Below are 27,997 nucleotides of genomic sequence, written 5' to 3' on the forward strand. Positions count from 1 at the left end.
GCCTACCCACCTATGAAGTGCCTGGATAGCCTCAAGGGTGATTAGCGAGCTATACAAATTGCCATAACAGAGTCTATACTGCTTGAAAAGTTCTTCTCAGATTCATGTGGATACCTCAAATATACTTCGCAGTGGATGCTTATAAGGAGGTTTACTGTAATCTACTGTAATTGTAATTGCTGCTTTCAGTTTAACTCATGGTTTGAGTTGTCCGTAAGATCCAGGGGGGGCAAAAAGATCCCAGTTTCATTCTTTTACTTGCAAAGTATTCAAATGAACGGTCAATTGTGGGTAAACGAGTTCTAAAGCCACTTATTTAGACAGGCCTTATCAAAATCAAAAATGTATTTTTTCCTGCAACCACCTAAAAACTTATTCCAAATAGGCTATTCGCGGTGGCAAGAAACTAGATTTCCATTGCCCGATCTACGAGAGCCTGGACACTATACACTGAAGAAAAATCTCAATTAAACAATAATCTGGGGTCAACCTCTTTCCATCAGACTACTTGCGACTGCATGGCTATATAATTCAATGACTGATAGCCCTCCAGACAGAATTTATTTTCAGGCTTACCCATAACGTTCTTCCTGCCCATAACAGGTGTATCAGTTACAAAGACAGAGGGTTCACTGTTCCTTGTAGGGAGCAGCCCCCAACATATTAGACAGCCCAACATATTAGACAGCAGTAGTGTGTTCCAAAAGGCCATAGACCTTTTCGAGCCCTTCACAGCTCAGCCCAGATCATGCCTGTGTCTTCATTCAATTAAGGCGAGGTTCTCTTTGACAATAAAAATAAGGCTCTTGGCAGAGGAACAGCATTTGCCATCTAGTTTCAATGCACGCTTCCCTAAATGTGCTCTCTGACGCCTGAGAACAATCTCTACCATCTCTTGAGATATGGAACACTTCCAAGGATTTTGCAGTAATGCTTCACTAAGTCAGGATGACATATCAAATGCGAGGCAAGCAGTGGAAGCAAGCTCACAGGATGTGTACTTTAAGCTTGGTATGAAAAGAAAGGCTTAATTGTCTCTATGGAAGACTGCACATGTAAGGGCTGTCCTTGTTTGCATTTTGAAGACGTGTAAAAGTTTGTTCTCCTCTCTCAGGAATAAGCACCACGTTTGAATAGGAAATGTAAACAAGCAAGGAAGAAATGAAGGATTTTCAAGTCATGTTATAAAAGTTATTACCACTTCAATTAGATCACCTCTAAAAAACCATCTGAGAAAAAAATAATTAATTTTTCTGTTTTCATTCTTGGGACAATCAAAGTACCAAGAGAAAGCAGGCACTTTAACATTGAATGCACTGAAAAAGCAGCCTCCAGGCCTCAGCATCAGTCCTTACATTGTATGAGCGAGGGTGTCTCTGCTTCCACTGCACCAGCAGCAGCTGTGCGACCACCAGAGTTGCAATAAGTATCAGTACCATTTCGGCGTGCATGGCCTCGTGGCCCCGGTGCTTGGCATGCATCCGAGCATGCTCGACTCTGCAACCAAAACAAAGACGTGAGATGTGTCACTAAACAAAAGAGAAGAAAAAAAAAATCACACTACAACATAACCACTCCCTGAATCAAGTTAAAGAATGAAAAACAAGGAGGAAATGACTAAGTGTTTCTACGATCTGTTACTCAGCCTTGGAGTTGAGAATACATGCCAGAACCCCCCACACCACCAGAGTCACAGTCCACATACAAACCAAATAAGGAAAAATTAAGTAGTGGAGGCTCCCATAGGAAAGGATATTAATTTATGGGAGTTCGATGTGAAAGTTACTTATCTTTAACATTATTCATGCACAAATAAAGTTTATAAACTTTTTTGTAAAATGTTTTTATTATGCTTTTCGAGTTGAAAGACACCACACAACTGTCCATCATTGATAATACAATGGCAACACCGCCAATAACCCAGCAATTTCCAACTACAAGTTTTATTGTGCCCCCGCCCAAAGCACTTGAGCCATCAAGTTCTTGCAAGAGATAGGACGACGTCCATGGCACTTTTTTCACGCATTTTGGGGGTGTCACCCATACAGGAATCCTGATGGGAGATTACTAGGGAACTTGGATCAGTCACAGAGGCACCTGTCTCACTCAAGCCACAATGTCTACTCTTGGGGATCCCGTTTGAAGTCAACTTACCACGGAGGCAGTTCTGTAACTAAACATCAGGGTTCGCACTGGCAAAGAGCGATACAGCAAAACTGTGGGGAACCTCTCAGGAGCCCACCAAACACTCATGGGTGGTGCATATGACACACAGTATGGAAGAAGAATGAGTTGTATATGAAGCCACATAAGGCCCCAGGAATTTTCAAAAAGTGTGGGTGGACTGGTTGGTATACTCTGGGACTGATTGGGAAGATGAGGGGCCACCAAAACAAGCCAACCTGAACACCGATACGCTGGTTGGAGATGGGGATGCAGAGTATGGCGGCAAAGTAGCAGAATTATTGGATTGACCAAAAGACCATGGGCCTCATTAAACAAAAGTTCGGGTAAGTTGTCCTACCCATTTTGGGCAAGCGGTTGTGAAGTACTTTCAGTTGAATGAGCCCCACTCGGTGGTCATCCATCATGCCCACCTCCTGTTCCCATTTGGCAGTCAGTCTAGTCAAGTGGTCTGCTCTATTAGTACCACAAAAATAATGTATGTAACTGTGTGGTTCCATCAAGGACCTAAAGTCTTGTTGCCATGACCTCTCCAGAAGCAAATCCACACTCATTAATTGCCTGTAGGTGGGTAGCCCATTTGTACGCCCAGTGGTCTGGGAGAGAAGATGTCCCCGTTATAGAGATTTCTCTGTTGGCTATGCAGGGGGTACATCTATCCCAGAGCAGTAGACGCAGCATTTTGTCCACCATGTTGAAGAACTCTCTTGGTATCGGGTAAGGAGTATTCTGGGGGACATAGAGGACCTTAGGTAAAGTAATTAATCAACTTAAAAATATTTGCTTGACCCATAAATGAAAGTGGCAAGTACCTCCAACCTGATATGTCTGCCTGGAATTCACGGAATGTTTTTTCCAGGAATTGGTCTCTGCGGAGAGTTCTCTATTCCTAACAAGAAGAAGCTGTCTGTCACTACTGGGATCACCACCATGACTTGGCGTGGAGGGGGTGTGTGTTGGTAGGGGGGGGGGAATATTGGGGCGTCAGGCTCTCTCTCAATCCAAGTAGGAACAACGCGGATTTGTTGCAATTAATTTTATAAACGGCAGAAGATGGAGAGCCCCGTCAGCAGGGAGGAGTTCAGCTGTAACAGGTACAGTAGGACATCATCCACGTATAGGAGAACTCTGACTCCACCTACAACAAACCCACAATGTCTGCCCTCATGCAGACCCAGGGGCTACATACAATGCAACCAGCAAGGGGGAATAACAGGCAGCCCTGTCTGGACCATCTTCCCAGAGAGAAGGTGTCCGAGTAAAAGAACATTCACCATCCCAAATCTCGTCAGAACCCGGCGTAGGAAGATCCAATCTATGCGGTCAAATGCCTTCTCGGCGTCAAGGCACAGAAGAGCTTGGGACTGCCAGGAGCTTTTTTGGTGCTCTAGCCATGCATGCAGTTATCAAGAGGTTCTGCCACGTTGCACGATTGGGCATGAACCCTGTCTGGTCACGATGAACAAGGGAAGAAATGGTGCAGACCAGTTAATTAGCCAGAATGCTGGTCTCCGTGTTCAACAAGGAAATTGGCCTGTATGAGGCACATGCATTTCTGGGCTTCCCGGGCTTAGGATAGCCACAATCGCACCAGGCAGGAGGTCAAGCGGCAGGTCCCATCCCCTTCGTGGCTCGTTGAGCATTTCCAGATGATGCGGTCCTGAACTGAGAAGGTCCGTTTATAATATCCCACCAGTATCCCATTGGGGGTCGTGGTCTTTCCAGGCTGTAATTGGCTCATGCCTCCGTCAACTCAGTTAATGAGAGTTCCAGATGGAGCTCGTTTGTCCTCTGTCGTTAACCACAGAGAGGTAGATCCCCAAGGAAATCCTGCCTTTCTGATTCAGGGAGTAAGCGTCGGTCCCAGTATTGGGCCCAGAAATAGTATGCAAAGGCCTCCGCTAGGTCACAGTCTGTCTAAATACCTATGTCCTTCCCAGTCAAGGGTTTCCCCAACCCACCTGCATTCTCCCTCCCTCCTGCTTAGCCAGGCCAGGAGCTGTCCGGCCTGGTCTCTCAACTCAATTTCTGAAAGTAGCCAGATAGTAAGTATTGGCCGCTGAGTCAGTCAGTGTGTAATAACATCTACTCAAGGCCTCTAGATGCTATAAAACCACCTGATCCTCTGTTTCCAAGCATTGCCGCTCGCTAGCAGCTGTCTATTTTTGGCTGGGCCACCTGCTCCTGTGACTGCTTTCGTTTCCGAGCAATTTATATAACTGTGTGGTTCCATCAAGGACTTAAAGTCTCATTGCCAGGTCCTCTCTAGGGGCAAATCGCCACTCATTAATTGCCTGTAAGTCGGTAGCCCAATAGTACGCCCTGTAGTCTGCTGTAGAAGTTTTCTGTAGGGTACGCAGGACTATGCAGGTGCATCACCATCCCAGAGCAGAAGACGCAGTGTTATGTCCACCTTGTTGAAGAACTCATTTAGTATCAGGTAAGGGGTATTCTGGAGGACATAGAGGAACTTCGGGAAAGTAATTCATCATCTTAAATTGATTTGCCCGACCCACAAGTGAAAGTGGCAACCCCCTCCATCTGGATATGTATGCTTGGAATTCACATAATACTTTTCCTAGGTTGTTTTTCACCAGGAATCAGTGTTTACAGAGCTTTACCTCCATGCCTAACTAGCAGAAGACATATATCATCACTGGGATCCCCACTTTGATTCAGGGGTCTACAGCTCCCAGGAAGGAAGAAAGTAGATTTGTCCTAATTAAATTTTATAAACAGTATAGCGTTCTAAACTGCGGAAGACAGAGAGAGGTTGCAGAGGACAGTCTTGTATGCTTCCCAAAGCGTCACGTCAGATATGAGAGAGTTTCAGTTTTCTTCCTGGAGGAGCACAGATTCGGCTTGGAATTCGACTACCACGTCTCTGTCCTGAAGCACCTAACTACTGAAGTGTCAATTTCCTGTTTTTACCCAGTCTTTCCTCCCCAGCGTAACCATGAGAGGGGCATTGTCCGAAATGCCTCTCAGTAGTTAGTCGCCGTAAAGGTGTTAGGGCATTCACCCACTCACACAAATAAATAGTACAGCCACAAGCACGTCCTGCAGACTCCTGAGAGAAATGTGAGGGATACAGTGAGGGATACATCACCCTACAGACATCCAAGAGGCCATGGGCGTGGACAAATTGGTGAGACATCCAGTCAGAAGAAGTTGATGCCGGTGAAGATCTGTCCACTGTCTTGTCTAACACTTCATTAAAGTCCCACTCCCTATTATGGGTCTATAGGCCCCTGCCTCCAGTAGTATTGGTTCCAGAGTGTCAAAAACTGCTCAGTGAAATCGCAGAGGGGCACAGACACTCATCACACTGAAGGATACCCTCCCCTGCAATCCTAGCACTCCTACGAAGGGGTTGGTAGGGTCATGCCATGTCTTATGAACTTGGAAAGGAGGATTTTTGGGGGCCTTTATTGCCTCCCCTTTGGGATCCCTTTGTGTACCCTGGGTGAGCCAATACAGTAATGTCATGTATTGAGAAAGGGAACATTGATTCATGTTATGTGGGCTTCCTGCAGCAACACAAGGGCAGACGTCCAGGTTGCAATCATCCCTTGCTTGCTTTGGACAGCAGGCCTAACGTTTACATACTTATGATCACTTTAGGGCTTTTTTTTAGCTAACTTAGTAGGGATTATGCCGAGGCATTCTCCAATTTCTCGGCTTCAGCTCCTCAGAAAAAGGGCAAAGGAAAGAAAGAAGCCTTCACACCATCAATGGATCAGGTTGGGTGGAAGAAAGGAGGACCTAAACCACAGACTCTGGGGCCAGGACATCCCACAGCAATTTCTTTGGGAGACATAAAGAGCCGCAGAACAGTGCCATAATTGGGATAATTGGGGTGCTCACAGTGCCAGACACCTGACTAAAGGGATGGCGGGGCAAGGTGCTAAAACAAAATTAGATCTTAACGACCGATTTCTTGTACTGCAGTGGTTACAATACCTAGTAAGTGGAAGAAGGACATTGTTGTGCTAGACTAAGCAGGCTGTTCTTTGAAGGGTCAGGACTTCTGGGCATTTGGTATTCCCCAAGTCTGAAGGTAAACTTGAAGGTTAAACAATGTTAAATAGCTACTAGCAGCGACTAATAGACTGTCTGGGGACCCCGACTCACTCATTACTGGAATCCGGGGACCCCAACTGAATCCTTATTTGATTCTAGGGACACCCAACGAGTCATTACTGGAAGCTAAAGACCCCGCCTAAGCATTTGCAAGGATTTGAAATATAAAACAATACACAAAAAATACAGAAACAAGAATTAATCCGGAATAGGAAGGTTAGAGCTTCTTTCTAAATTCAATTCAGGACACATGTCGTCCATACGATCTTCTATTTGATGCACTTGTGCTGCTCCCACAAAATCTGAGGATACCAACTTTATTTTTGGCTTCAAAACTTAAATTCCTTCACATTTACAGAAAGTTTTAAAATGTCCAGGTTTCCATTTTTTTCCTTATTTATATACACTTTATTAATCTGTTTATATTATTTAATTTACTAGTAAGCGCAGACCCCCTGAATAGGCTTCGCGGACCCAGAGGAGTCCTCAGACCATAGGTCAAGTACCACTGCTGCTTTAGGAGGTATTGCACTGGGCCTGGTCTTTGCCTCCATCATTTACCCCTGTGTTTTGACTGCTGTGAAGCCTGCCCCCACATTTGAGTTTTCTGAGACTTAGAGCCCCTCTTGCGTGTTCGCCTGATGTGTCCCACGCTGCGGGACCCCTTGAGCTCTTAAGAGTGTGAGGAAAAGGGGCTTGGTCTGTGTACACCTGCCTCCACAGCCGAGTTTTCGGGGACCTGGGAGTCCCTCCGGTGAGTCCACCTGATGTGCCCCCAGGGACCAAATAGTCAAAAATGGCGCAAAGTACATCATTGTAGGCACGCTGGTACCCAAACGTCACCTCTGCAGAGTCTCCGCGCCAGGATGGCAAATAATCAGTTGATTCCCCCTCCATTTTATTTCAGGAGACAACACTTGTATGGGCAATAGGGGCCTGCAACTTCTCCCCTGCTCTCCTCTCCGCACCTCCTAGGCCTAGCCAGAGTCCTCACTCCACATGGGATTGATTTATCCTTAATAAATCTGCGTTTTAACAAGGATTAATGTTTTTTTAATTCTGTTTATGGTCTACTGTTTTGAAACCGAATAAAGATAAATAATTCACTGCGGTGAGTCCCCAGATGTTGGTCAGGTATGCAGCACTATCATGGAATTGTGCGGCTGATTCTTGCACCAGAGCGGTGACAACGTTAGAAGTTCCCTGCGAGAAATACCCTGTTGTCTACAACTGAAGAAGGGAAGCGATACAGATATGCAATTTCAACAACAATATTAATTGAATCAATATGGATTCATGCACAGCAATCCACATAGATGGTGGAACCACCACACCAACTTACTTGGGCACTGAAGACCACCCATCATGACAGATGTGATGCTGACAGGCAGGTATCCAAAAATCACTTAAACACAAGATGGATGCTATGGTAATAGCCTCCACCTACTGTGGGGTGATTTTAGGGAAATATCTGAAAGAGTGGCAATGATGGAAAAGGAGACTAATACATTCACCGATAAGGTCAAGACACTGAAGGTTTTAGTGACTAAGCTGGGGAACACCACCTAAGAACGGATATCCCACTTACCCCCAAGAGTCAAAGATGCCGAAGGAGTCTCAAAGAGTAATATTATATGCATTGTTGGAGTTCAGGAGAGAATGGAAAGACAGGCTGTTGAACATTCTTTGAAGACCTAAGCAACTATGCCTTAAAGCTTTTGTACTGTGAAATGGGTTCCGAGGGCCCTAGTGCCTACATCTTGCATGGGGGCTGTGTAAAGGGTAAACATTGTTCGTAATTTTACCTTTTGAGAAAGACCTGCAATCCTTCAAGTGGTCTGGTTCCTTTTTTTCCTGCGCTCATACAGACAGTGTAGCTACAGAACAATTTTAATGGTGAGAGCTCACAAAGCAGAAGATAATGTAATCAATGAGGTTAACACGCAAGGTGTGCACAGCTGCCAGGGGATGGCACCTCTTTAAATGAGATGGCTTCAAGGGTAGCACGTGGCAAGGACATCGAGCGAGAGACCTCCCGAAAGACTCTTAACAATGAAGAACTACCCTTTGCCTGGGTCCTCACAAAAGACATGACACAGGACTTGGCTATGAGGACTCCAGGTTGAGGGATGATTCATGACTTTCGGAACCTAGGAGGCAGCATCTTCAATGATATGGGCCCTAAAGGCGTTGAGCCCCTTTCAATGGATGCAGCAGTTAGAGGACATCTGAGGTCTATGCACACAGGAAAAAAGTAACCTGAGTTTACTATAGCGAAAATGATTTTCTCTTGGTTTTTCTTTTACATCATGCAAGAACATGTCTTGGGATGTGGAGGGCACATAAGGTATCAAAAATAAAATTTCCTACAGAAAGGTAATCCACCCATACCGTTTCACACAGCATTGTGATACCAGAGGCACAGTTTTTAGTTTGTTAAATATGTTGGGGTGACGGGCACCTGAAGCATGTATGAGATGGTTACACTTGAATGCCCACCCCACATGTTTGTAGGCGAACCTGGTTATGAGATTTTAAGCATAAGAAACAAACCTACTTTCTCACCGGGGTACACAGCAATAAGAAGTTACTTGTCTGCTGTGGAGTACACTTTCACGCAAAGTATGAACAAGACACGGTCCATTTTTTTTTAAACACACATTTTATTAATTTTATTCAGGAAGGGTACAGAGTATCATCAGCCACCACTGACAGCCTGCAATCTTAGTCCAAACCCGGCCCCATCCCCTCATCAGCCCTCACAATTACATCTTGAAAATCTCAGTAGGCCTGACCAATTCCAGTTCACACCCATACCCCTCTCCATATAAATCCGACATTACACATTTTGGTTACAAAGTTAACTTCCCATCCCTCCCCACCCCCACCAGTGTGTGCAGTAAAATGCTAATCTCTAGCCACCTTGCCTAATGTCGCCATACCGAGAACCAATCAGAATCAACCTTGTGAGGGTACTTCCTCCTGTCCAGCCCCCTCCGCCCGCTCATCCCCCGTACATCGATCTACCAAGGACCGTACAATCACTTCCCATGCATGTGCCCCTTCCAATGCCTTTTCGTTATTCAACCTTCGCGGCTGTTAATACCCGACAGTGCTCTCTCTATGTGCCCATTTCTGTAATTCCCGCCTACCATCTTCTGCCACCTGGACCCTCCTTAGATTCCAGTGCCTTGTAATTTCTCTTTTAGCTAATATTAAGCCCAAGCCAATGAATCTGCTCGTCACCTTAGTCTTAGATGTATGTGGAAACCAATGCAATAAGCAGGAGGCTATATCATAATCAACTGGCCTATCCGTGACCCCCTTCAAAACCTCCCCTACTTCAGACCAGTATGCTGATAGCCTTGGGAAACCCCACAAAATATGCTCCAGCTCTACCTCCGCCCTCGCACACCGGGGGCACGCCGCGTCTTCTACCTGAAAGTATTTCTTGATCTTGCCCAGTGCACTAGCTGAAATATCTAGCGTTTCTCGTGCTTTTCCATGCCCTTATAACTATTTGCCCCCACGCAGCCTCCGGTATGGGTATTGGTTCTCAATGCATCTAGCGGAGGCAGCCCTTCATTCAGCATCCTAGAGTAAAGACAAGTCATAGCCCTGAAGGTCCCCGAAGCCATCACCACATATTGGCACGCCATCGCCGTCACAGGTTCAGCCAAGCCACCTATCCAGTGTTTCTGAAGCGCAGCCACCAGCGCTGTGTGGATTAAAAACCCTTTGCCGGACAGATCATACCGCTCACATAACACCTGATAGGGTACCAATACCCCGTCCTCATACAGGTCTCCAACTACCTGGATCCCCGCATGCTCCTAGTCCAATAACAGTGACCAACCCCCCCCCCATGTGGGAACGCTGTAACCATCCCAAGCGGGATCTCGGGCGCATAGGGGTGCAACACCCCTGCTCTCCGCTGCGAGCGGTTCCAACACAACCGGAACGTCCTGTCCTCTAACGTAAGATCTCGAAGGTCCAGCTTTTGCTGCATAACTATAAATGATAATACATGCCGCGGTATGTCCCTGCCTCGCAATACGTCAGGTCCCCTGAATTCCTTGGCTATCGCCTGGGTCAATACCTGCAGCTGGGCTGCCAAGTAATATAACTCAAAATCAGGAACCGCCAACCCGCCCTCCGTCTTTGGGCGCATCAGCGTTGTCTGTGCTACTCTCCTCCTGCACGAGCCCCACAAAAAACCAACTACCAAAGACTTCAGTGTTTTAAAAATTGAACTTGGGATCCAAATTGGGAGCGTCCGAAAAGAATATAGTAATCTGGGCATGGCTATCATCTTTAATAACGCTATTCGGAAAGCAGCAAACCCGCCCAAAAGCCATACTGCCCTTCAGGGCTCGCAGACATCTCCCTATATTGTCTTCTAACAAGTCACCGACCCCATGATAAAAATGAACCCCCAGATATTGCAAGCAGGATGGCTCCCACTGCACCTCTAGATCCTTGACTCGGTCTACCCCCAGCTCGCATCGGGAACAAGCAGGTTTTAGACCAATTCACACCCAATCCAGACAAACAACCAAACAACGACAACAAGCTTGCCGCCCCCTCCAACGCAGCATCCGCGTCCTCCAGGAACATCAACAGATCGTCCGCATACAAAGAGATGTAGTGCTGGTCGCCACCGCAAAGCAGGCCTCCATAGTACTCTCCAAGCCTTGCCCTGGCTGCCAACGGTTCTATAGCCAAGGCGAACAACAATGGGGAACGAGCATCCCTGTCTCATTCCCTGGGCTACATTATATTGAGATGAAATCAATGCCTCAAACTTCACTCCAGCCACCGCAGAGTTATACAACACCCCAGTCCAGGTCACAAAATCCTCCCCTACTCCAAAGCTTCCTAGAGTTTTGTATAAATAGGCCCATTCCAAGCTATCAAACGCCTTCTCTATGTCTACCGATAATACCAGGGGGCGCGCCTCCCCAGACTGAGCCACATCCATTAACCGCAACAGCCTCCGCACATTAGTCGCTGTGTTACTCGTCGGGATAAACCCTGCCTGATCTGCATGCACCAGAGTCGTCATATGCTGCAACAAATGCGTCGCCAATATCCTGCTCAGGATTTTGTAATCAGTGGTCAGCATCGAAAGCGGGCGACACGATGCAGGATCCGTCCCTTCCCTCCCTGGTTTCAATAACGGTACAATCAGTGCCTCACGCACTGAACTAGGAAGCATACCAAGGACCTTCACCACCCGATATACTCCTAACAGCCGCGCTGCCAGGAGGTCCACGTATTGCCAGTAGAATTCCACCGGCAGCCCGTCCACACCCGGCGTCTTACCCTGGGCCATATGCTTGATGGCCACCCTAATTTCTCCCAATGTTACATCGCCGCCCAGACATTTAGCTTGCTCCCCTTCCAATTGCGGAAGTGGCAGTCCCTTCAATATCGGAGCCATCCGCGCGCCGAACACTCCTATATAATGCTGCATAGCATTGCGAAAACCGCTCTAGAATCTTATGTTGTGTAAACACTTCTCTGCCATCACCAGTCTCAAGGGCTAATATGGAGGTACCCCGCTGCACCGGGTTGGCCAACCAAGCCAATAAAGACCCCGCCTTATCGCCTTCCAAGTACAATTTCGTAAGGTAGGTCTTATAATCGAAACCGCGTAATCTCTTCATCTCCACCGCCACCGCTTCCTTGGATTCCACTAATTCAGCCGGTTTCTCAGGACACCCAGGCCTTGCCAGCTCCACTGCCCGTAAATGGCTCTCAGATTTTCCCACATCCTGAACCAATACTTTCCTTACTCCAACATGCTTGCTAATGCAAATCCCCCCCCCAACTACCACCTTAAAGGCAGTGCTCCAGTGGAGACCGTACCCACATTTTCATTGAAATAATGTACTATCCCGTCCTGCACTTCCCTCTGAAAGACCGGGTCGGCTAAAGTTTCCGGGCGCAAGCACAAGTGGGGATAACTGATTCCGTCACTGCCCAGCGCACCCTAATCATAAGGGGATTGTGATCCGAAATGGTCCGGGCCAGATATTCCGAGTGTACTATCAAAGGAGCTAGCCGTGTAGTACAAGACACGATCCATGCGTAAAGTACTCCTTGTGAATGGCCTAGGGCACAAATTTAAGACAAAGTGGTGTTGCAATTCCTTAGACACAAGCCTGATTAAGTGCTACTTCTGGAAACACACTTAGTGGGCAATAACTGCAGAAAGGGACCTATTGTGGGGTATTTAGGGTTTACAAATAGGTTACGTGGATAGTAATCTTTGCCAGACAAGAATGCCAATTCAAGGTTGAACAAACATGTACAGAGATCTTGATGTACCAATGTACATAGCCAAGCCCTACAATTCTGGATGAACTTGGCTAAGTCTGTGCTGAATCCTCCTAAGGACTGGCTGCCAATCCAGACATGAACTGCCAGTTTCAAATGTTGGTAGAGGGCTTTAAATAACGGAATATTTATGCCACAAAAAGCAGAGAGTTTTGCAGGAAGTAATTTGTTGGAAACTCTGGCTAGCTTCCAGGAAGTCATGCCACAGTCAGCGGCAGCCAGCACGGATCAGAGGAAGGGAGGCGGGGCGAGGACGCAGGGGAAACGGGTATTAAAAAAGAAAAAATACCATACGGGGGGTGGACATCGCGTGGTGTACTGCGGCCCGTCGGAGGCGTCGGGAAATGATCACAGAGGCGGCTGCGCAGGTAGAAACCCTGGAACAGCAGAACCGTGAGGGGGGCGATGACGTTGGGATACGGTTGCTTCTCCAGGCACAGCAATCCTATGCATCTATTTTAATGGATGAGGCCAAACAGGCGTGACTGGCCACACAAAGTAGGATATACCAATGGGGGGATAAGTCATGTACGATGCTCCATAGACTCTGGCAACACAACCTCCAACCCATCACGCTGCCGGGTCTTACGACAGACAACGGAGCGGTCCTTACTGACCCAAACGAGCTGGCAGCGAGCTTTGCCAACTACTTCACAACCCAGTACGCCCCGTGCGACCGCTTGTCGGTTGACGAGGTGGCTAAATTTATCGATGACCTACCACCTAAAAACGGTGTCGGATGAGACCAGGAGGGCTCTTGATGCACCCCTTACAGCTGAGGAGCTGGGCGACGCCCTGGGACAACTCAATGCCGGGAAGGCCCCTGGCCCGAGTGGCTCCCTATGTGAGTTCTTTAAGAAATTTCATGTACAACTGGGGTCCCATTATCGCCGTGCACTCGAGACGGCGCGTACGCGGGGCACGTTGCCCCCGGACTGGCGCCATGCCAAAATAGTGGTGTTTCAGAAACCAGGTAGACCCCCCGATAGGCATGACTTGTATCGTTCCATCTCTTTACTCAATATAGAGGCTAAGATTCTGGCTAAGGCCCTAGCGAATCGGTTATTCCCGCATATCACGAACCTGGTCCACCCGGACCAGGCCGGATTCATGCCTCACAGGGCGACGCGGCATAACATCCGACGTGCGCAGGCAGCGATTGATGCCATGGGGGCCACAGGAGAACAGGCGGCTCTGTTACTAGCCGATATTAACAAAGCCTTTGATTCAGTCAGCTGCCCGTACCTCTTTACACTCCGGCCCCGTCTCAATCTGGGCCCGGTCTTCTTGTCATATGTTAAGCTACTCTATACGGACATAACGGCCTCGGTGCGTGTCGCAGGGGCGGTGTCGGAGACATACCACATCGGCCGTGGGACCAGACATACCACATCGGCCGTGGGATCAGACAGGGGTGTCCGCTTTCCCCCTACTTGTTCGCTCTGGCGATGGAGCCCCTGGCCGCCAGGGTGCGTTTAGATGCGCAGATGCGGGGCTTTGTGTGGAATGACAACCTATCGGATAGAATTGCGCTCTACGCGGACGATGTCCTTTTTTTTCTTACTGACTTGCAGCGCTCGGGCCGCGTGTGCTGGAAGTTATGCAAATCTTTGGGGAGGTCTCTGGCTTATACCTGAACTTGCGTAAATCCACTCTATGGGTACTGGGAGATGGCGCAGTGACAGATCCCTGGACATCGGGACTGAGGGTGGCTACAGACGGTCTGAAATATCTGGGGGTATTCCTATCAGAATCGGCAAACACTGCCTGGGAACGCAACGTGGTGCCCATTTGGGAGAGAGTTCGGACAGATGTGAAAACTTGGTCTCGGATGCCCCTTTCTATATTCGGCAGATCTGCGATTTTCAAAATGGTTGCGCTCCCGCGCCTCCTATACCAATTGCAGAACCATCCCTATCCGATCGCACCCCAGTGGTTTCGACAGGTCTATTCGGTCTTGGGCCGCTTTCTATGGGCTGGGGTGCAGCCAGGGTAGCGCTGCGTACAAGCTTCTTATCCACCTACTGTGGAGGTCTGGCCAACTCGGATCTGCTGTCCTATTACCAAGCCGCTCATCTCCTAATCCTGAACGAATGGTGGTATGGAGACAGTGGGGATCCGGCCTATGCCCTAGAACGCACATTGATGGGTGACAATACGCTCCACACAATCCTCTACTCAGCCCGGCTGCGCCGGACGTTGCCGAGGTCTCGGGCTTATACCTCGTCTTTGCTGTGTGGCGGCAGGCCTTGCGCCGCATGGGCTGGTGGGGCAGGCTGACCGCCGAAACGCTGCTGTGGCGTAACGGCCTACTACCCGAACTATCCACGTTATCAGGATTCGATGGCTGGGACACGATCGGAATCTCGCAGTTGGGACACGTGATGTCCGGGACGACGCTCAAGTCTTTCCAAGCGCTTAGCACGGAATTCGATATGCCCCAGTCCCAATTTTTTCGGTACCTGCAGTTCCGGCATGCACTAACGCCCAGTATTGCCAACCTAGACTCGCTTCCTGAATTTAGTCCGATTGAGGCGAAGGTCTTTATGGGTGACCTTAGGGATAAGAAAGTCTCTCACTGCTCCTCCACTCTTCTTCCCTTGAGGACAGCTTGGGAAGCAGATGTTGGTCCCCTGGATGAGGACGATTGGAGGGAGGCCCTAGAATCCCCTAGGGGGGCAGCCATTGCAATACGGTTTAGACTAATCCAATTCAAAATTCTCCATAGGGCCTACTACACCCGTGAGCGTCTGTGGAAAGCAGGCTTGATTAGGTCCCCGGAATGTTTGCGCTGTGGGGTTGCAGTGGGCACATTGCTCCATACGGTATGGTCGTGCCCTAGGCTGGTTGGTTTCTGGAGGGGTGTGTGGGGCTACCTGTCTGAGGTGCTGGGTTGGACCCTTCCTCGTACTCATCGCCTAGGCCTACTCCACATCCTGGAGGGGGTTGGTGGAAACATATACAAACGTCATTTGTTGCTCCTGGGGCTTGGCCCGAGCTTGGAAGGATGTGAGCCCCCCCCCCTGAGTGCATGGAGAGCTGGAATGGACTTTTGTATGGGTCTAGAGCGACCGATATTTGAAGCACGAGGGTGCCCCCGCAAACACTTTAAGGTGTGGAAGAGATGGGCAGATTATAGGGGTTTGACACTAGACCCCCCGGCGGAACCGGAGGAGGATCTTTAGCCCCCTGATTTCCGGCGAGCCTGTAAATTACGCCTTGATTGCCATGTCACGACCAAGCACTAACACTATTCGTACACACGTGCACGGGGTTAGGGTGGGTCACAGGGAGGGGTATGGGGGAGTTGGGTAGTTGGGGTTGGAAGGGATAGGGGCGGGTGTAGCTGTTTCCTCTTATTACTGCTTTATCTCGGTTCCTTGATTGGACGCTTGGTCCTGTGCTGTAACTGTACCAAAATGCCTGGTGGTGTTCTCCTGACTGTGGGGAGCCACACTTATTGCTTTGCCCGATTCTATCAATAAAACTTTGTTGTGAAAAAAAAAAATACCTTCTCACTGCGTCTCTGGAAAATATGCGGACAGATGTCAGAGCTGAATCCCCAATAAAATACAAGATATTAACTGCTTCAATGATGAGACGAGTCACATCCTTGGTCGATAGAACGGGTCCTAACAAATACTATGCAATACTGAATGAGCTGCTGTACAAGTTGGCAACTAAGGTGTAATTGCTTAGTGAGGACTGAGATGAGGTTTGCATGTACCCCACAGTAGTGGCTAACAGCTCAGGATTCAGGTTGACACAGGCGAAAGTGAAGCACCGAATATATTATACAAGGGACCAGCTAGTTAAAATTGGTAGAAACTCTAGTAACTTATGCCTGAGGGGCTACGGTTTGGCTCTTAGTTCTCCCACGTAATTTGGGAATGCCCACAGTCAGCTGTTTTGAATGATAGTCAAAAGCTGCAGTAGGGTCTCCCATTGGCCTTTCTGAAAAACTAGCCCTGCTTGGTGCAAGGGGAAAATAACCATGCCAAGATACAAGATATTTTGTAATAGTTTCCCTGTGGCAGCTAGGAGAGATACTGTTTAACTATGGGGAAATCGATCTCCATTGTGCATGATGGTGGACAAAGTTACATATGCAAGGCGAGTCGGTCCATACGAACATTGAAAATAATAGCCAGCTGTGGAAGAAATATCACAGATTTCAATAAGATGCTGCTATAATCGAGTCTGATGATGCTGTGTTGCGTCTCACCACAAGTCAGCTCAGTATGACCAATGAACTAAACGCTGTGCTACATTCTAGCTGTCATTTTATTACCACTGTTATGTGATGACGCATAACCATTGCTGAACATTGATGAACTACCCTTTGTCGGGAATATATGACAGACTGATGTCTAGCGATGCCTTTTTGTTTTGCTGAAAAAGGAAAAATAATAAAAATGTTTTAAAAATTGTCTTTTACTTGGGCAACAGTGAATAAAGTACTACAAAAGTATTTTCCAGAGGAGCCTTATCCAATAGGGCCATTCTGGGGAGATTGGAGTGTTAGACAAGGAAGATAGCAATGTCCATCGAAGAGGTCCCTTTATGTGCTTATTATACAGGGATACTATTCTCAATGGAAATTACATTTGGGTGCTAATAAGTCAAAAGAAACAGCCATTTGTGGGCTGCTTCAGGATCATATTTTCACAACATACTGGTTTGATGAGGATGATGCAAATTCATCTAATACGGTTCAATTTTCAAAAGTGGTCAGATATAGTAGCACTCGTAAGCTCAGACACCTTCATGTTGTGCACAGTTTAAATAGTTTGATTACGAAAGCTCCACAGACGTGTTCCTGTGTAACAGATGAACGGACTATCGACGCACAACTTAAGTAAACGTTTTTGCAAATACAATGCTAGAAGAAATATTAGCCAACAGTAAAAGTATGCAATGCTTAAAATGGCCAGAATGAATAGTATGACTGAAACAAATGATGCAATCACAAGTGCTGTGTTCCTAGTAGAAATAATAACTTAAGGTAGTTCTTTATAAAGCAAAATGGTCTTCAGACTACATCAAGGAACAACGGCCCCTCTAAATTCTTCGCCCAGATAGTGCTTTTAGATTACTAACCCATGGGATTATAGCTCAGACCATTGAATAATTGAATAAAGTACTTCTTATAATTATCTAAAGACAATTATATTATTACAGTATATCATATTGTTGTTGCCTGAAAACATTTAGAGCAATGTTATATTTAGAACAAGGTTTTCATTTTCTGTGAAGAGGTTTTTACATTACGAATATACATTTGATCTAATTTCTGATTGGTGTACTGAATGCTAGTTTTTTCGCAAACAATAATACAGATTTAGACTTCACATCCAGAGCTACTAACATCTCAGTTCTTGATAATACCCAAGAGTCCTGCAGAACTATGCTCTGGCTAATGCCAGTAGCCACAAGGATCCACCCCCCCCCATTCGATAAATAGAAGAGTCACCTAGCACTATGCCCTGGATAACATACAGTCATAAAAAGAACTCTTGATGAAATCGACTCAGTATGTTCATGATAACAATATCCAAAAGTCTCAGCGCTCAGCTTATACCACCATCCAGAATCACTCATTCAGAAGAGAATTCTGGATGAATTAATCTACTCTTTAAAATGCTCAGACTCATTTAAAGCACTGGTCTTGGTAACACATGGAGTCCCTCAGATTTGCCATTAACACCTAGGATCACTAAGATCTTTGCAGTTGGCATTACTCAAGCTCACTTCTCCCACAGCTCTAGTCTTTATAAATACTGGAGTTCTTCTCAGTTACATTGTTGACAATACAGATTAAATCAAAACTTTAGTCTTAGCAACGCCTAAATCGCCAGGGAAATGTTTTAATAAATTATAGTCACTAAGAGATCTGCTCTTGATAGACATACAGTCACTAAGAGCAGCACCTGATGTGGCATGCAGTGGCATAAAGCAACAGGATGCCCACAATTCCCCGCCGCAGAATGTGGTGAGGGGCCCGCGTCACCCATATTTCACAGATACTCATTAACCTTGGGCTGAACACTTAAGAGTTGGGGGCCCCCTGAAGGTATAGGGGCACCCCTGCACCGCAGTGGCTGCAGGGGCCAGTGTTACGAGCCTGGTGCTATGCTTAACCCTGTTGGCAGGGTGAGTATAGTGCCAACTGAGCAGACATTTCTACCCTACAGCACACTACAAAACACACTCAAAAGAGAGAAAAAACATCTGTCAGGCAGTAAGCCCTCACAGACTAGAAGCTTCGAAACCAGGAATGGAGCCTGTTAATGCCAGAGTAAGTCGAAACATAAATACAAGATTCAAGAGCAGCCGCTAAGCATCACTTAATTCCAATTTACCCAAAACCTGTTTCAAGAAAGTCTCAAGAGTACTTAATTTAGAGTGATGATTTTATAAATGTTACTAGTTTAAGTCTGTCTCACCCAACTATCAATGCAGCTCGTCAGCCCAGTGGAATTTTGCAGCTAAAGAATTAGGGTGTTTATGAAACAGTTCGTCTCATTTTCATATCTTCACATGAAAACAATTGTTCATGCAAAAGTGGAAAGTGTACCGAAATTCACCCTAAAGAAAGCGGTACTTGGCAATAGAAATGTCTTCCAAGAGCAAAAAACTTTCCATAAAAGAGAAAAAAGATTTTTTAAATGACAACGTTGAAACATGAGGCGAGGAATTCCCCCCCCAAAACAATTTCAAACTTTTTTTGATCCATTTTTCATTTAAAGGAAATGATTTTGAGTGAAAACACTTTCCTTCCCAAATATACTCTGTAAATTGGATGCTTTTTGTGTATTTTCCCATACCAAGTAGAACACATACTGCTGATCATATAGGTGTATGTTTGGAAGTACAGGTAAGTGCAGTGCAGTTAATAAACATATTGCGGTATGCATCACATAAGGGAAAGTTAATCTCCGTGTTAACCTCACACTCCAGCGACAAGAGCAAAGGAGCCTTGTTTGGTTTGCCAGTGGTGGTAACACAGTTAGAAATATGTGAAATCTTTAGAAAAGTGCTGCTAAATGTTTATTGCACCAGTGAAGTTTAGGATATTATTCTCATGTGCTTTTTACGACCAAGTACAGGTTACGTTCACCATCCCCATCTTACTTAAACACTAAAGTTCATTTTATAAAAAGTCACTTTGCATCTAGACACATATATAGAAGTTATGGAAAAAAGAAAGTATGAGACTCTGCGTAGTTCCCAAGTTTAGGACGAAAGAAGCTCCTTTAAATGGAGCACCCTACACCACCACTGACTTTCTGAATCTGCTCACCTCAGATGTCTGTTTTTTAGGTGTCGCTTAGGCAGCGCATGTGCGGTTTCTTCGAGACATCCTGTATCTGGAATATGGGCTTGGAGCAGCGCCCATCTTTTTAATTGGTTCCTCTTTCTGTCCTTCCTAAATGCTGGCTTTTGTTTGGTTAAATCGCTTACTAGTCCCCCCTTTTGGGCTTTTGTAACCTCCCATAGGGATTGCCCCGTTAGGTGTGCTCTTCCTCTTCCAGTTATTTATGATAGTCTGAGCACCATTTCTTTTTTTGTGGCTTGCCAACTCCTTGAACAACAACGTACTTCGCGCTGGTCTTATTTTTTGTGGTTTTTTTTGTTTGAAGCCTGCATGTTTACAATGGGCACTCCTAGTGTGCATGCGGCCATGTGTCTTATTAGCACAGCGTCCAATTCACGGCCACAGTGCTTCATGTTGGCCGGACCAGCTGCTTACATTGTATCATCAAACATGGTTAACACTTTCTTTTATAAATGATTGTGCTAACTGCTGCTTCTAAATTTTCTGAACAGTTTGAGTCATAAATCTCAAAAAAGATAGTTGCATTACTCAAAAAGGACCTCTGCCTATTATAGAGTGGTAGGTTGCTTATTTTTCCTACATTTGCCCACCATTTCATTTCCACGTCGTTGTGACAGTCAGTCTTCTCTTTCTATTTTCTATTAGTTTAGTATAGCTCCCTAGCGGCTTCTGTCTGCAGACTCCCACCTTCCAGGTTCTACCCTTTACCCTAGGCTTTAGGAGAATCAAAGTCTCAGCCTGGGACCAGAACTAGTTAAACGTTAGCTTGCTAGGAAGGCGAAAAATCTAAGACTGCTTTGTTAGAAGTCTTTAGAAATGCACTCTATCTTTCTACCAAGAAAAATGTGTGATCCTTCTTAGGACGAGCAGTATTGTTCAGAGGATGTTTAAGGCTTTGCAGCAAAGACTTTTCTTACTAGCCAACTTTTGAAGAGACAAGTAAAATGTGTTTTGGATGCCAATTGTCAAAAGAATATTGAAACTATCAAAATGACAACGGAGCACAATTCTGCACTAAAAGGATTTGATCCATCTGCCGAAAGCATTATCAAGCCTTGTTTTAAAGGCTTTAGGTGCAGTATTATTGCATGTAAACTTAGGAGGAAAGGGTTAAATGATTGCATATCCCTCACTTTATTTGATGCCCGCTGAGGAAAAACACTCAGACATCGGGAGATAGAAACACTTATCTGTATGTGGGCATTAGAACACTTTAGATTTTCTGTGTGTGGGAAAACCACTTTATGGTTTGCAGTGACCAGAATTGTAAGACTATCCATGAGGAAGGAGGATTTCAAATTAACACGTTAAATACATACCGGTAAAGAATGTAATAGCAGGCTTCCTGTTGAGATTTAGAAGAATGCAGTGACAAAGAGTGGGAAGAGTACAAAATAGCCCTCGCACAGAACAGTGGGTTTTCCGTATTTAAAATGGATGAATGGTTTTAGGAGCATACGAGACTAGATTCTAGCAACTGAAGGGGGACGTTTTCTACAACGGATCACAAATAGTAATATTGCGAAAATCTAGGTTCACAACTTGATACTTAGCAAAGCATACAATGAAAGCAGCCTTCAGAGATTTACGAAATCCACTAGAGTGCAACACAGACAACAAATCAGGACAATACATTTTGGCGGCCCCAAACTAGCCCTGCTGAGCGAATACAATTAAACAAACAATGTGAAACAAAAAGACAGCCATATATTTTGAGCAGACAGCTATTACCTACTAACCGGAAACGTACAGAATTAAAGCCTTGGGAATGTTTAAAACACATTTTGGTCGTGAAGTAGTGCTACTGAATGGGCTTTTCTCCTAGAAATAGTGCATTTCATTTTGCAGCTCCGGTAAACTGTGTGTTTAAAGCCTTAACACGTCCAATGGATTGGATGACGTCGTGTATGGAAAATAAGGCATCTCTTTTTACCATTGGGGCATTCAAGTGGTCTTCTAAGATGCATCAACAAGAAGTGGCAAACTGCAGCAATCCATATTCTTTTCTAGTGTGGGACGGTCAGGAGAAACAAGTTTCACACACTGCGGGCCTATCTGGCAAATTGCTCTGTAAAATGGAATGCGAGTGAAGGATTGCGTCAGCAAGTCAGAGTCCGTGTACAGTTTAGTTATGTGAAACCCAATGAGGAATAGCTGTGTTTGTGCATTTCAACTGCATTTGTTCTACCAATCATTAAATCTCGATATAACAAAAACCACAGCCTTGGAGTAAAGTAATATGAAACTCTGCCTAAAAGAAACTGGGGAACTGCCATGGCAAGGTGACTTACCTCCATCGCTCTTCTGGGGACAATTTGGACAAATCCACCTGAAAAAGGAGAAAGCAAAGGATGAAGAAACACCAATGGGAGAAACAAACACTGACTATCTATGTAGTGTCATTTATAGTAAATAATGCAAATAGAATTGTCACATATAAACAAATCAAGATTATTCAGCTCAAAGGTGCACATTAACGGTTGCCAATAGGAGACCATGCTGTAAACAGAGCAGCATAGTTGACCACTGCACCACAGCAGGGCTTGTACAAACCATATTCTGGTTAACAAGGGCAAGATTCAAAAGTCAGGAAAGGCAACTCGACTGTTGTAAACTGATGGAAAGAATAGAAATGTCATGTTTTAATCAAGCAATTCTATTAAGAAATTCACTGCATCCTAAATGGATTACGACAATACAATTTCTGTCCTCAAATGTCAGACAGAAAAATGGTGTAGTCCAAACAGAACCAGAGTTAGAAGGGGAATCGCGTGATCTATCACTACTCAATACATAGGGCACATCAAAAACACACAGAAATATAGAACACTTACAATGTGAAAAGGGCATGCATTATAGGTGTAGAAAATTAGATTAAAACCAGTGGCGAGAGAGTAATATCTGTCCAAGATGCATCACCGCGGATTGCAAAGTAATTGCCTTCAGAAGAAGGATCACCTGATCTTGTGGGCACACTTAATTTCATGGGTGATCAGAAAATACTACTACAGGTATTTCTGGGCAGAAACACTGAGCCTTGGAGGCAGGCTAAACACAAGAGCAATACATTATACCGAAGCAAAAGAAAATTGGGTGTTTATAGTTTGTGACTTTCAAAATTCACAATCCTCAGGTGAAAAAGATAGCTTTGTGATAATTCTTCAACCCAAAATGTTGTGCTGCACACAGTATTGCGTATTATCAGACCAGTGGGGTTGGAGAAAAACCGTTAAACCGATGCCACTGAAATGGACTCACCTGAACTCCGAGCGGCAATAGGGAGCGAACGCTGATTGCCGGGTGAAACACATGGCTGAAGATTGAGTCTTCACATCCCGATTGTAACAAATCCCACGGAACAAGGCTTCAGCTTCTAAGCTTCTTATTAGTGCAATTTACAGTTTTTTGACATACTGTGAATATGAATTCCCTTGCGAGCGCCTCAAAGTTAATGTGATTGCTCGCGTAGTATTTTCAATACAGAAATTGCTTGACACTCAGTGAACAATTTTGTCCGGATGATGACCGCGCAACTGAACAGCGGTTGAAACGCCGTCAACGGATATGTGGCCAATAAATTTCAGAGGACACATAATCCTTGTATATGTTGTATCTTCACTAACATATTTGTTGTTTGCCACCTGTCTGGTCTTTTTGTGATGTATTGTTTTGTATACCAGCAAGTATTTATCTGAGCGTGTTTGTTTAATTCTGTATTTATAATAAATTTGTGATATTTTTCTAAAGAATTTTTTTGTATTTGGTCCAATTGATGTATGGTTCCCCCTTATTTCTTTTCTTTTTTTTCTTTTTCTTTCTTCTTTCTTCTTTTGTAAATGTAAGTTTGATTGCAGTAACCTATGTGTGAATAGATTACAATTGTTGTTAATCAATTGTCTCCTGAACTGTTATTAGGAATATATATGGACTACCCCTGGTTCAGGTTGGTGGGTTGCCCCTGTAGTTGTTCATGACAAATGGCTTCAGCAGTCATTGTGGCATACTACCCATCTGAATTCCTGGTTGTACATAAAAACCCCACTACCTCTAATAATTACATTTACGATCAAATTTCTTTGATGAAGGAAGGTCGTGTCTGCGGAGTCTTCCTGGCATACATGCACAGGAATAACAAGTGTTCTTAGATAGTGGACCAAGCTTCTATTTCAATTACCAAAGCTATGTTTTTATACATTTATTTTTTAAATAGCCTGAGATTAAAGGTCACTATTCTCCCTAACAGTAATCTGTCTAAGCTACTACCACCTTGACTGAGAAGGCACAACTATCAAGCTGTGAGGATATACCCACAAGTCACTGGTTCTCAGCAAGTAATCAAGCTGGTGTACTATGTCTGATCTAAATGCTGATAACATCTGGGATTTTTTTTATAGTCGACTAGAAACACTGCCTTAAAAAAAAGCCCTAGCAAAGCCAATAGGTCTCCCATATGCCAGAGCTATTGGCTTTGCAAATGTGTTTTAGCCATGTTGTACACCCGCGTGCCTGCTGTTGAACATGGCTATAAGTCAGTGGCATAGAGTGGAATGGCGAAGACTACGTAGAGTAGAATGGTGAAGAGTAGCACAGTGTGTTGTGTATTGGAGCGGCATAGGGTGAACTTATGTAGAATGGCACAGAGTAGAGTGCACATAGTGCAGTGGCACGGCACGGATTGCAGTGGCATGGGGTGCAGTGGCATGGGGTGCAGTGGGGTACAATGCAGCGTCTTAGAATACAGTAGCACAGATTAGTGTGGTGCATAGTAGAGTGCAGGAGCGAAGAGTTGAGGGATTCAATGAGCAGTGGCGTGGAGTAGAGCAGAGTGCCAGAGGGCAGTGGCTTAGAGTGAAGTGGTGCAGAGTAGAGTAGCATAGAGTGATGTAAAGTATAGTGCCGTAAAGTGCAGTGGCATAGAGGGCAGCGTGGAGTACAGCAGATTGGAATAGTGCAGAGTAGAGTGGTGTAGAGCTCAGTGGCAGAGAGGTCAGGGTTGCATAGTAGAGTGTCAGAGTGCAGTGGTGTAGAGAGCAGTGGCGTAGAGTACAGAGATGCAGAGTAGAGTGCATTGGCGTAAAGTGCAGTGGTTAAGAGTTGAGTGGTGTAGAGTGCAGTTGTGCAGAGTAGATTGTTTCAGAGTAGAGTGGAGTGGTGCAGGGTAGGGTGCAGTTGCATAGAGTGTCATTGAATAATGGCATGGAGTAAAGTTGTGTAGAGTGCAGTGGCATTTAGTGCAGTGGTGCAAAGTACATTAGAGTGGCATACAGAGGATTGGTGTTGAGTGCAGGGACAAAGAATTGAGTGTTACAGAGTAAAGTGCACTGCCATAGAGTGTATTTGCATAGAGTGCAGTGGCGTAGAGTACAGCGTCAGAGTGGAATTCTGCAGAGTAGCTTGGTGTGGCCTAGACTGGAGTGATCTAGAGTGAAGTGGCGAAGAGTGCATTGGCATAGAGAAGAGTGGTACAGGGTAGACTAAAGAGGCATAGAGTGGAGTGGTGCAAAGTGCAGTGTTGTGGGCTGGTGTAAAGTGGAATGGTGCAGAGTAGAGTGCAGAGGTGTGGAGTGGCATACAGTGGAGCATTCATGATGTAGTAGCATACTGCCATTACAGACTACACCTTTTTAATTGAAATGACCATTACATTTGCACAGACATACAGTTCTACTAGTAAAACTATGCAATGCACAGACCAAAATGAGTGGAAATTGTATCACCTAGTAATGATTTATTTTGATCATATTAAAGTATTTGTTTCCAATACACGTCATAAATAACAAACAATGTGCTTCATGTGTGTTCCTATTTCTGATCTATTCTGAAATACTTACACAGTTCATTTAAATGTTGTCGGAGAAAAACTCTTGCCTACCCCCAATATCCTGCAAGATTGTCATAAGGGACGACGGTGGCAGCATCTCCCGACCCCGCTTGGCGCCTACATACATACTTTGAGCGGAAGCGCTGCTGCATATTGTTTTAGCGTATGTTTAAAATTGAATTGCTAATTTTAAAACTCCCAGCACTGACCCCGCACTGATCGTGTTTTTAAAATTGATTTGATACATTATAAAACTCCCAGCACTGACTCCGAACAGACCATGTTTTTAAAATTGAATTGCTAATTTTAAAAGTATCCAGCGCTAAGTGTGGCCGAAGTGGAAATTGTTAGTGATTTTAACTTACTGCTGTTTGCACTCGCGCTTTGACGGGGCTCAGAGGGGCTCCCACTGCATTTACGGCTGTCTGTGCCCAATACCCAAGCCTGCCCGCCCCGGTCCGACTCGGTAGCCTATACCATTGAGCGGAGGGCGGGGCAGGTAAGAGCAAGACACGCCCAGGAAGGCGAGCGGTTAGCGCTCCAGCTCTCCACTTTACAGGGCTATTTAGGCTGCGAGGAGGCACCGGACACTTGCAGTAAGGGACGATGGTGGCAGCATCTCCTGACCCCGCTTGGCACCTACATACATACTTTCAGCGGAAGCGCTGCTGCATACTGTTTTAGCGTATGTTTAAAATTGAATTGCTAATTTTAAAACTCCCAGCACTGACCCCGCACTGATCGTGTTTTTAAAATTGATTTGATAAATTTTAAAACTCCCAGCACTGACCCCAAACAGACTGTTTTTAAAATTGAATTGCTAATTTTAAAAGTACCCAGCGCTAAGTGTGGCCGAAGTGAAAATTGTTAGTGATTTTAACTTACTGCTGTTTGCACTCGCGCTTTGACGGGGCTCAGAGGGGCTCCCACTGCATTTCCGGCTGTCTGTGCCCAATACTCAAGCCTGCCCGCCCCGGTCCGACTCGGTAGCCTATACCGTTGAGCGGAGGGCGGGGCAGGTAAGAGCAAGACACACCCAGGAAGGCGAGCGGTTAGCACTCCAGCTCTCTACTTTACAGGGCTATTTAGCCCCTCGTCGGCCCTAACGCGCAGCGGTTTATGCGCAGAGGGGCGCCTTAGCCAGCGCCGAAGACAAGCCAAAGACCAGCCAGTCTGCGCCAGTCTGCGACAGGACGGGGCCAGGGGCTGGCGGCTATCGCGCTACCCACCCACTCACGAAGAACTTACTCCTCACAGGTATTACTAGGGATCCAAAGCCATTTATCTATGGGGTGTGATAACAGGGTGGAGGGAAGCTTAGAGGGCCCGTTTGCCTGTCGTTACTGCAAAGTCCAATTCGAGATATTAGCTGGAGTCAGAAACACCTCTGATTATCACCCGGAGTGGTGCCCACACGACAAGGCGATACTCGCTCACAACTCTACCCCGACAAATAATAAGGGCACCAGTACACTACGGGGAAATAAGAACTTATTATGTAATATCAGATCGCTACCTAAACACGCCATAGAGGCATGGGATCTGATTTCCTCAGAGGAACCCGACCTATGCTTCCTGACGGAAATATGGCTTAAACCCCACTCAGTCCCGGCAATAACTCTGGGAATCCCAGTGGGATACAAAATTATCAGGTTAGATCGTCCCACTAAAACTGGTGGGGGGGATCGCGATTGTCCATAAGCAAGAAATTAATGTTACTGTGCTGGACGAGCTGTGTACCCCCGAGTTAGAACTCCTGATTTTTAAAATTAACATTTCGTCTAAAAAGAGTAGAAAGGGAGCATTGGTCTACCGCCCCCCCGGTCCGTGCACCAATCTATCTGTCACGTTGGTAGAGTCATTGGCACTCCATGTACATGGCAATACCGACTTTCTACTCTTAGGAGACTTTAATGTCCACAGTGAGTTAGAAAATTGTAACGAGGTGCAAACATTAATGGCGGGCCTTAACTCACTGGGTCTAAAGCAGATAAATAGCGGCCCAACTCATCAGGCGGGACACACCTTAGACTTTGTCTTAACCAACTCTCCACAGGTCGAGTGTTTGCCCCCCTATCAAGTAGAATGGACAGACCATTTTATCATTGAATTTTATACTCCCACTCCCATTTCGCATGGTACTAGACAGATTGCCTTACCCAGTAAAAGAAGACCATGGCATAAACTAACCCAGGAAGCCTTTAAAAAGAGATACGTATCCCCTACTC

General features: G+C 45.7%; 1 protein-coding gene across 1 annotated transcript in view; it reads right to left on the reverse strand.

The window, feature by feature from the left end:
• Positions 1-27,997, reverse strand: part of RNF121 (ring finger protein 121) — a 119,600-nt gene that overhangs the window by 77,387 nt on the left and 14,216 nt on the right. Inside the window, exons 2-3 of the mRNA XM_086949372.1 lie at positions 22,240-22,277; positions 1,356-1,497 (exon numbers count right to left, since the gene is read on the reverse strand). Of these exons, the coding sequence (XP_086805498.1) occupies positions 1,356-1,497; positions 22,240-22,277 (180 nt within the window). The remainder of the gene's footprint in view (positions 1-1,355; positions 1,498-22,239; positions 22,278-27,997) is intronic.

Source organism: Lissotriton vulgaris, unplaced genomic scaffold (genome assembly GCF_964263255.1).
Source record: "Lissotriton vulgaris unplaced genomic scaffold, aLisVul1.2 SCAFFOLD_1529, whole genome shotgun sequence".
Classification (NCBI taxonomy): domain Eukaryota; kingdom Metazoa; phylum Chordata; class Amphibia; order Caudata; family Salamandridae; genus Lissotriton; species Lissotriton vulgaris.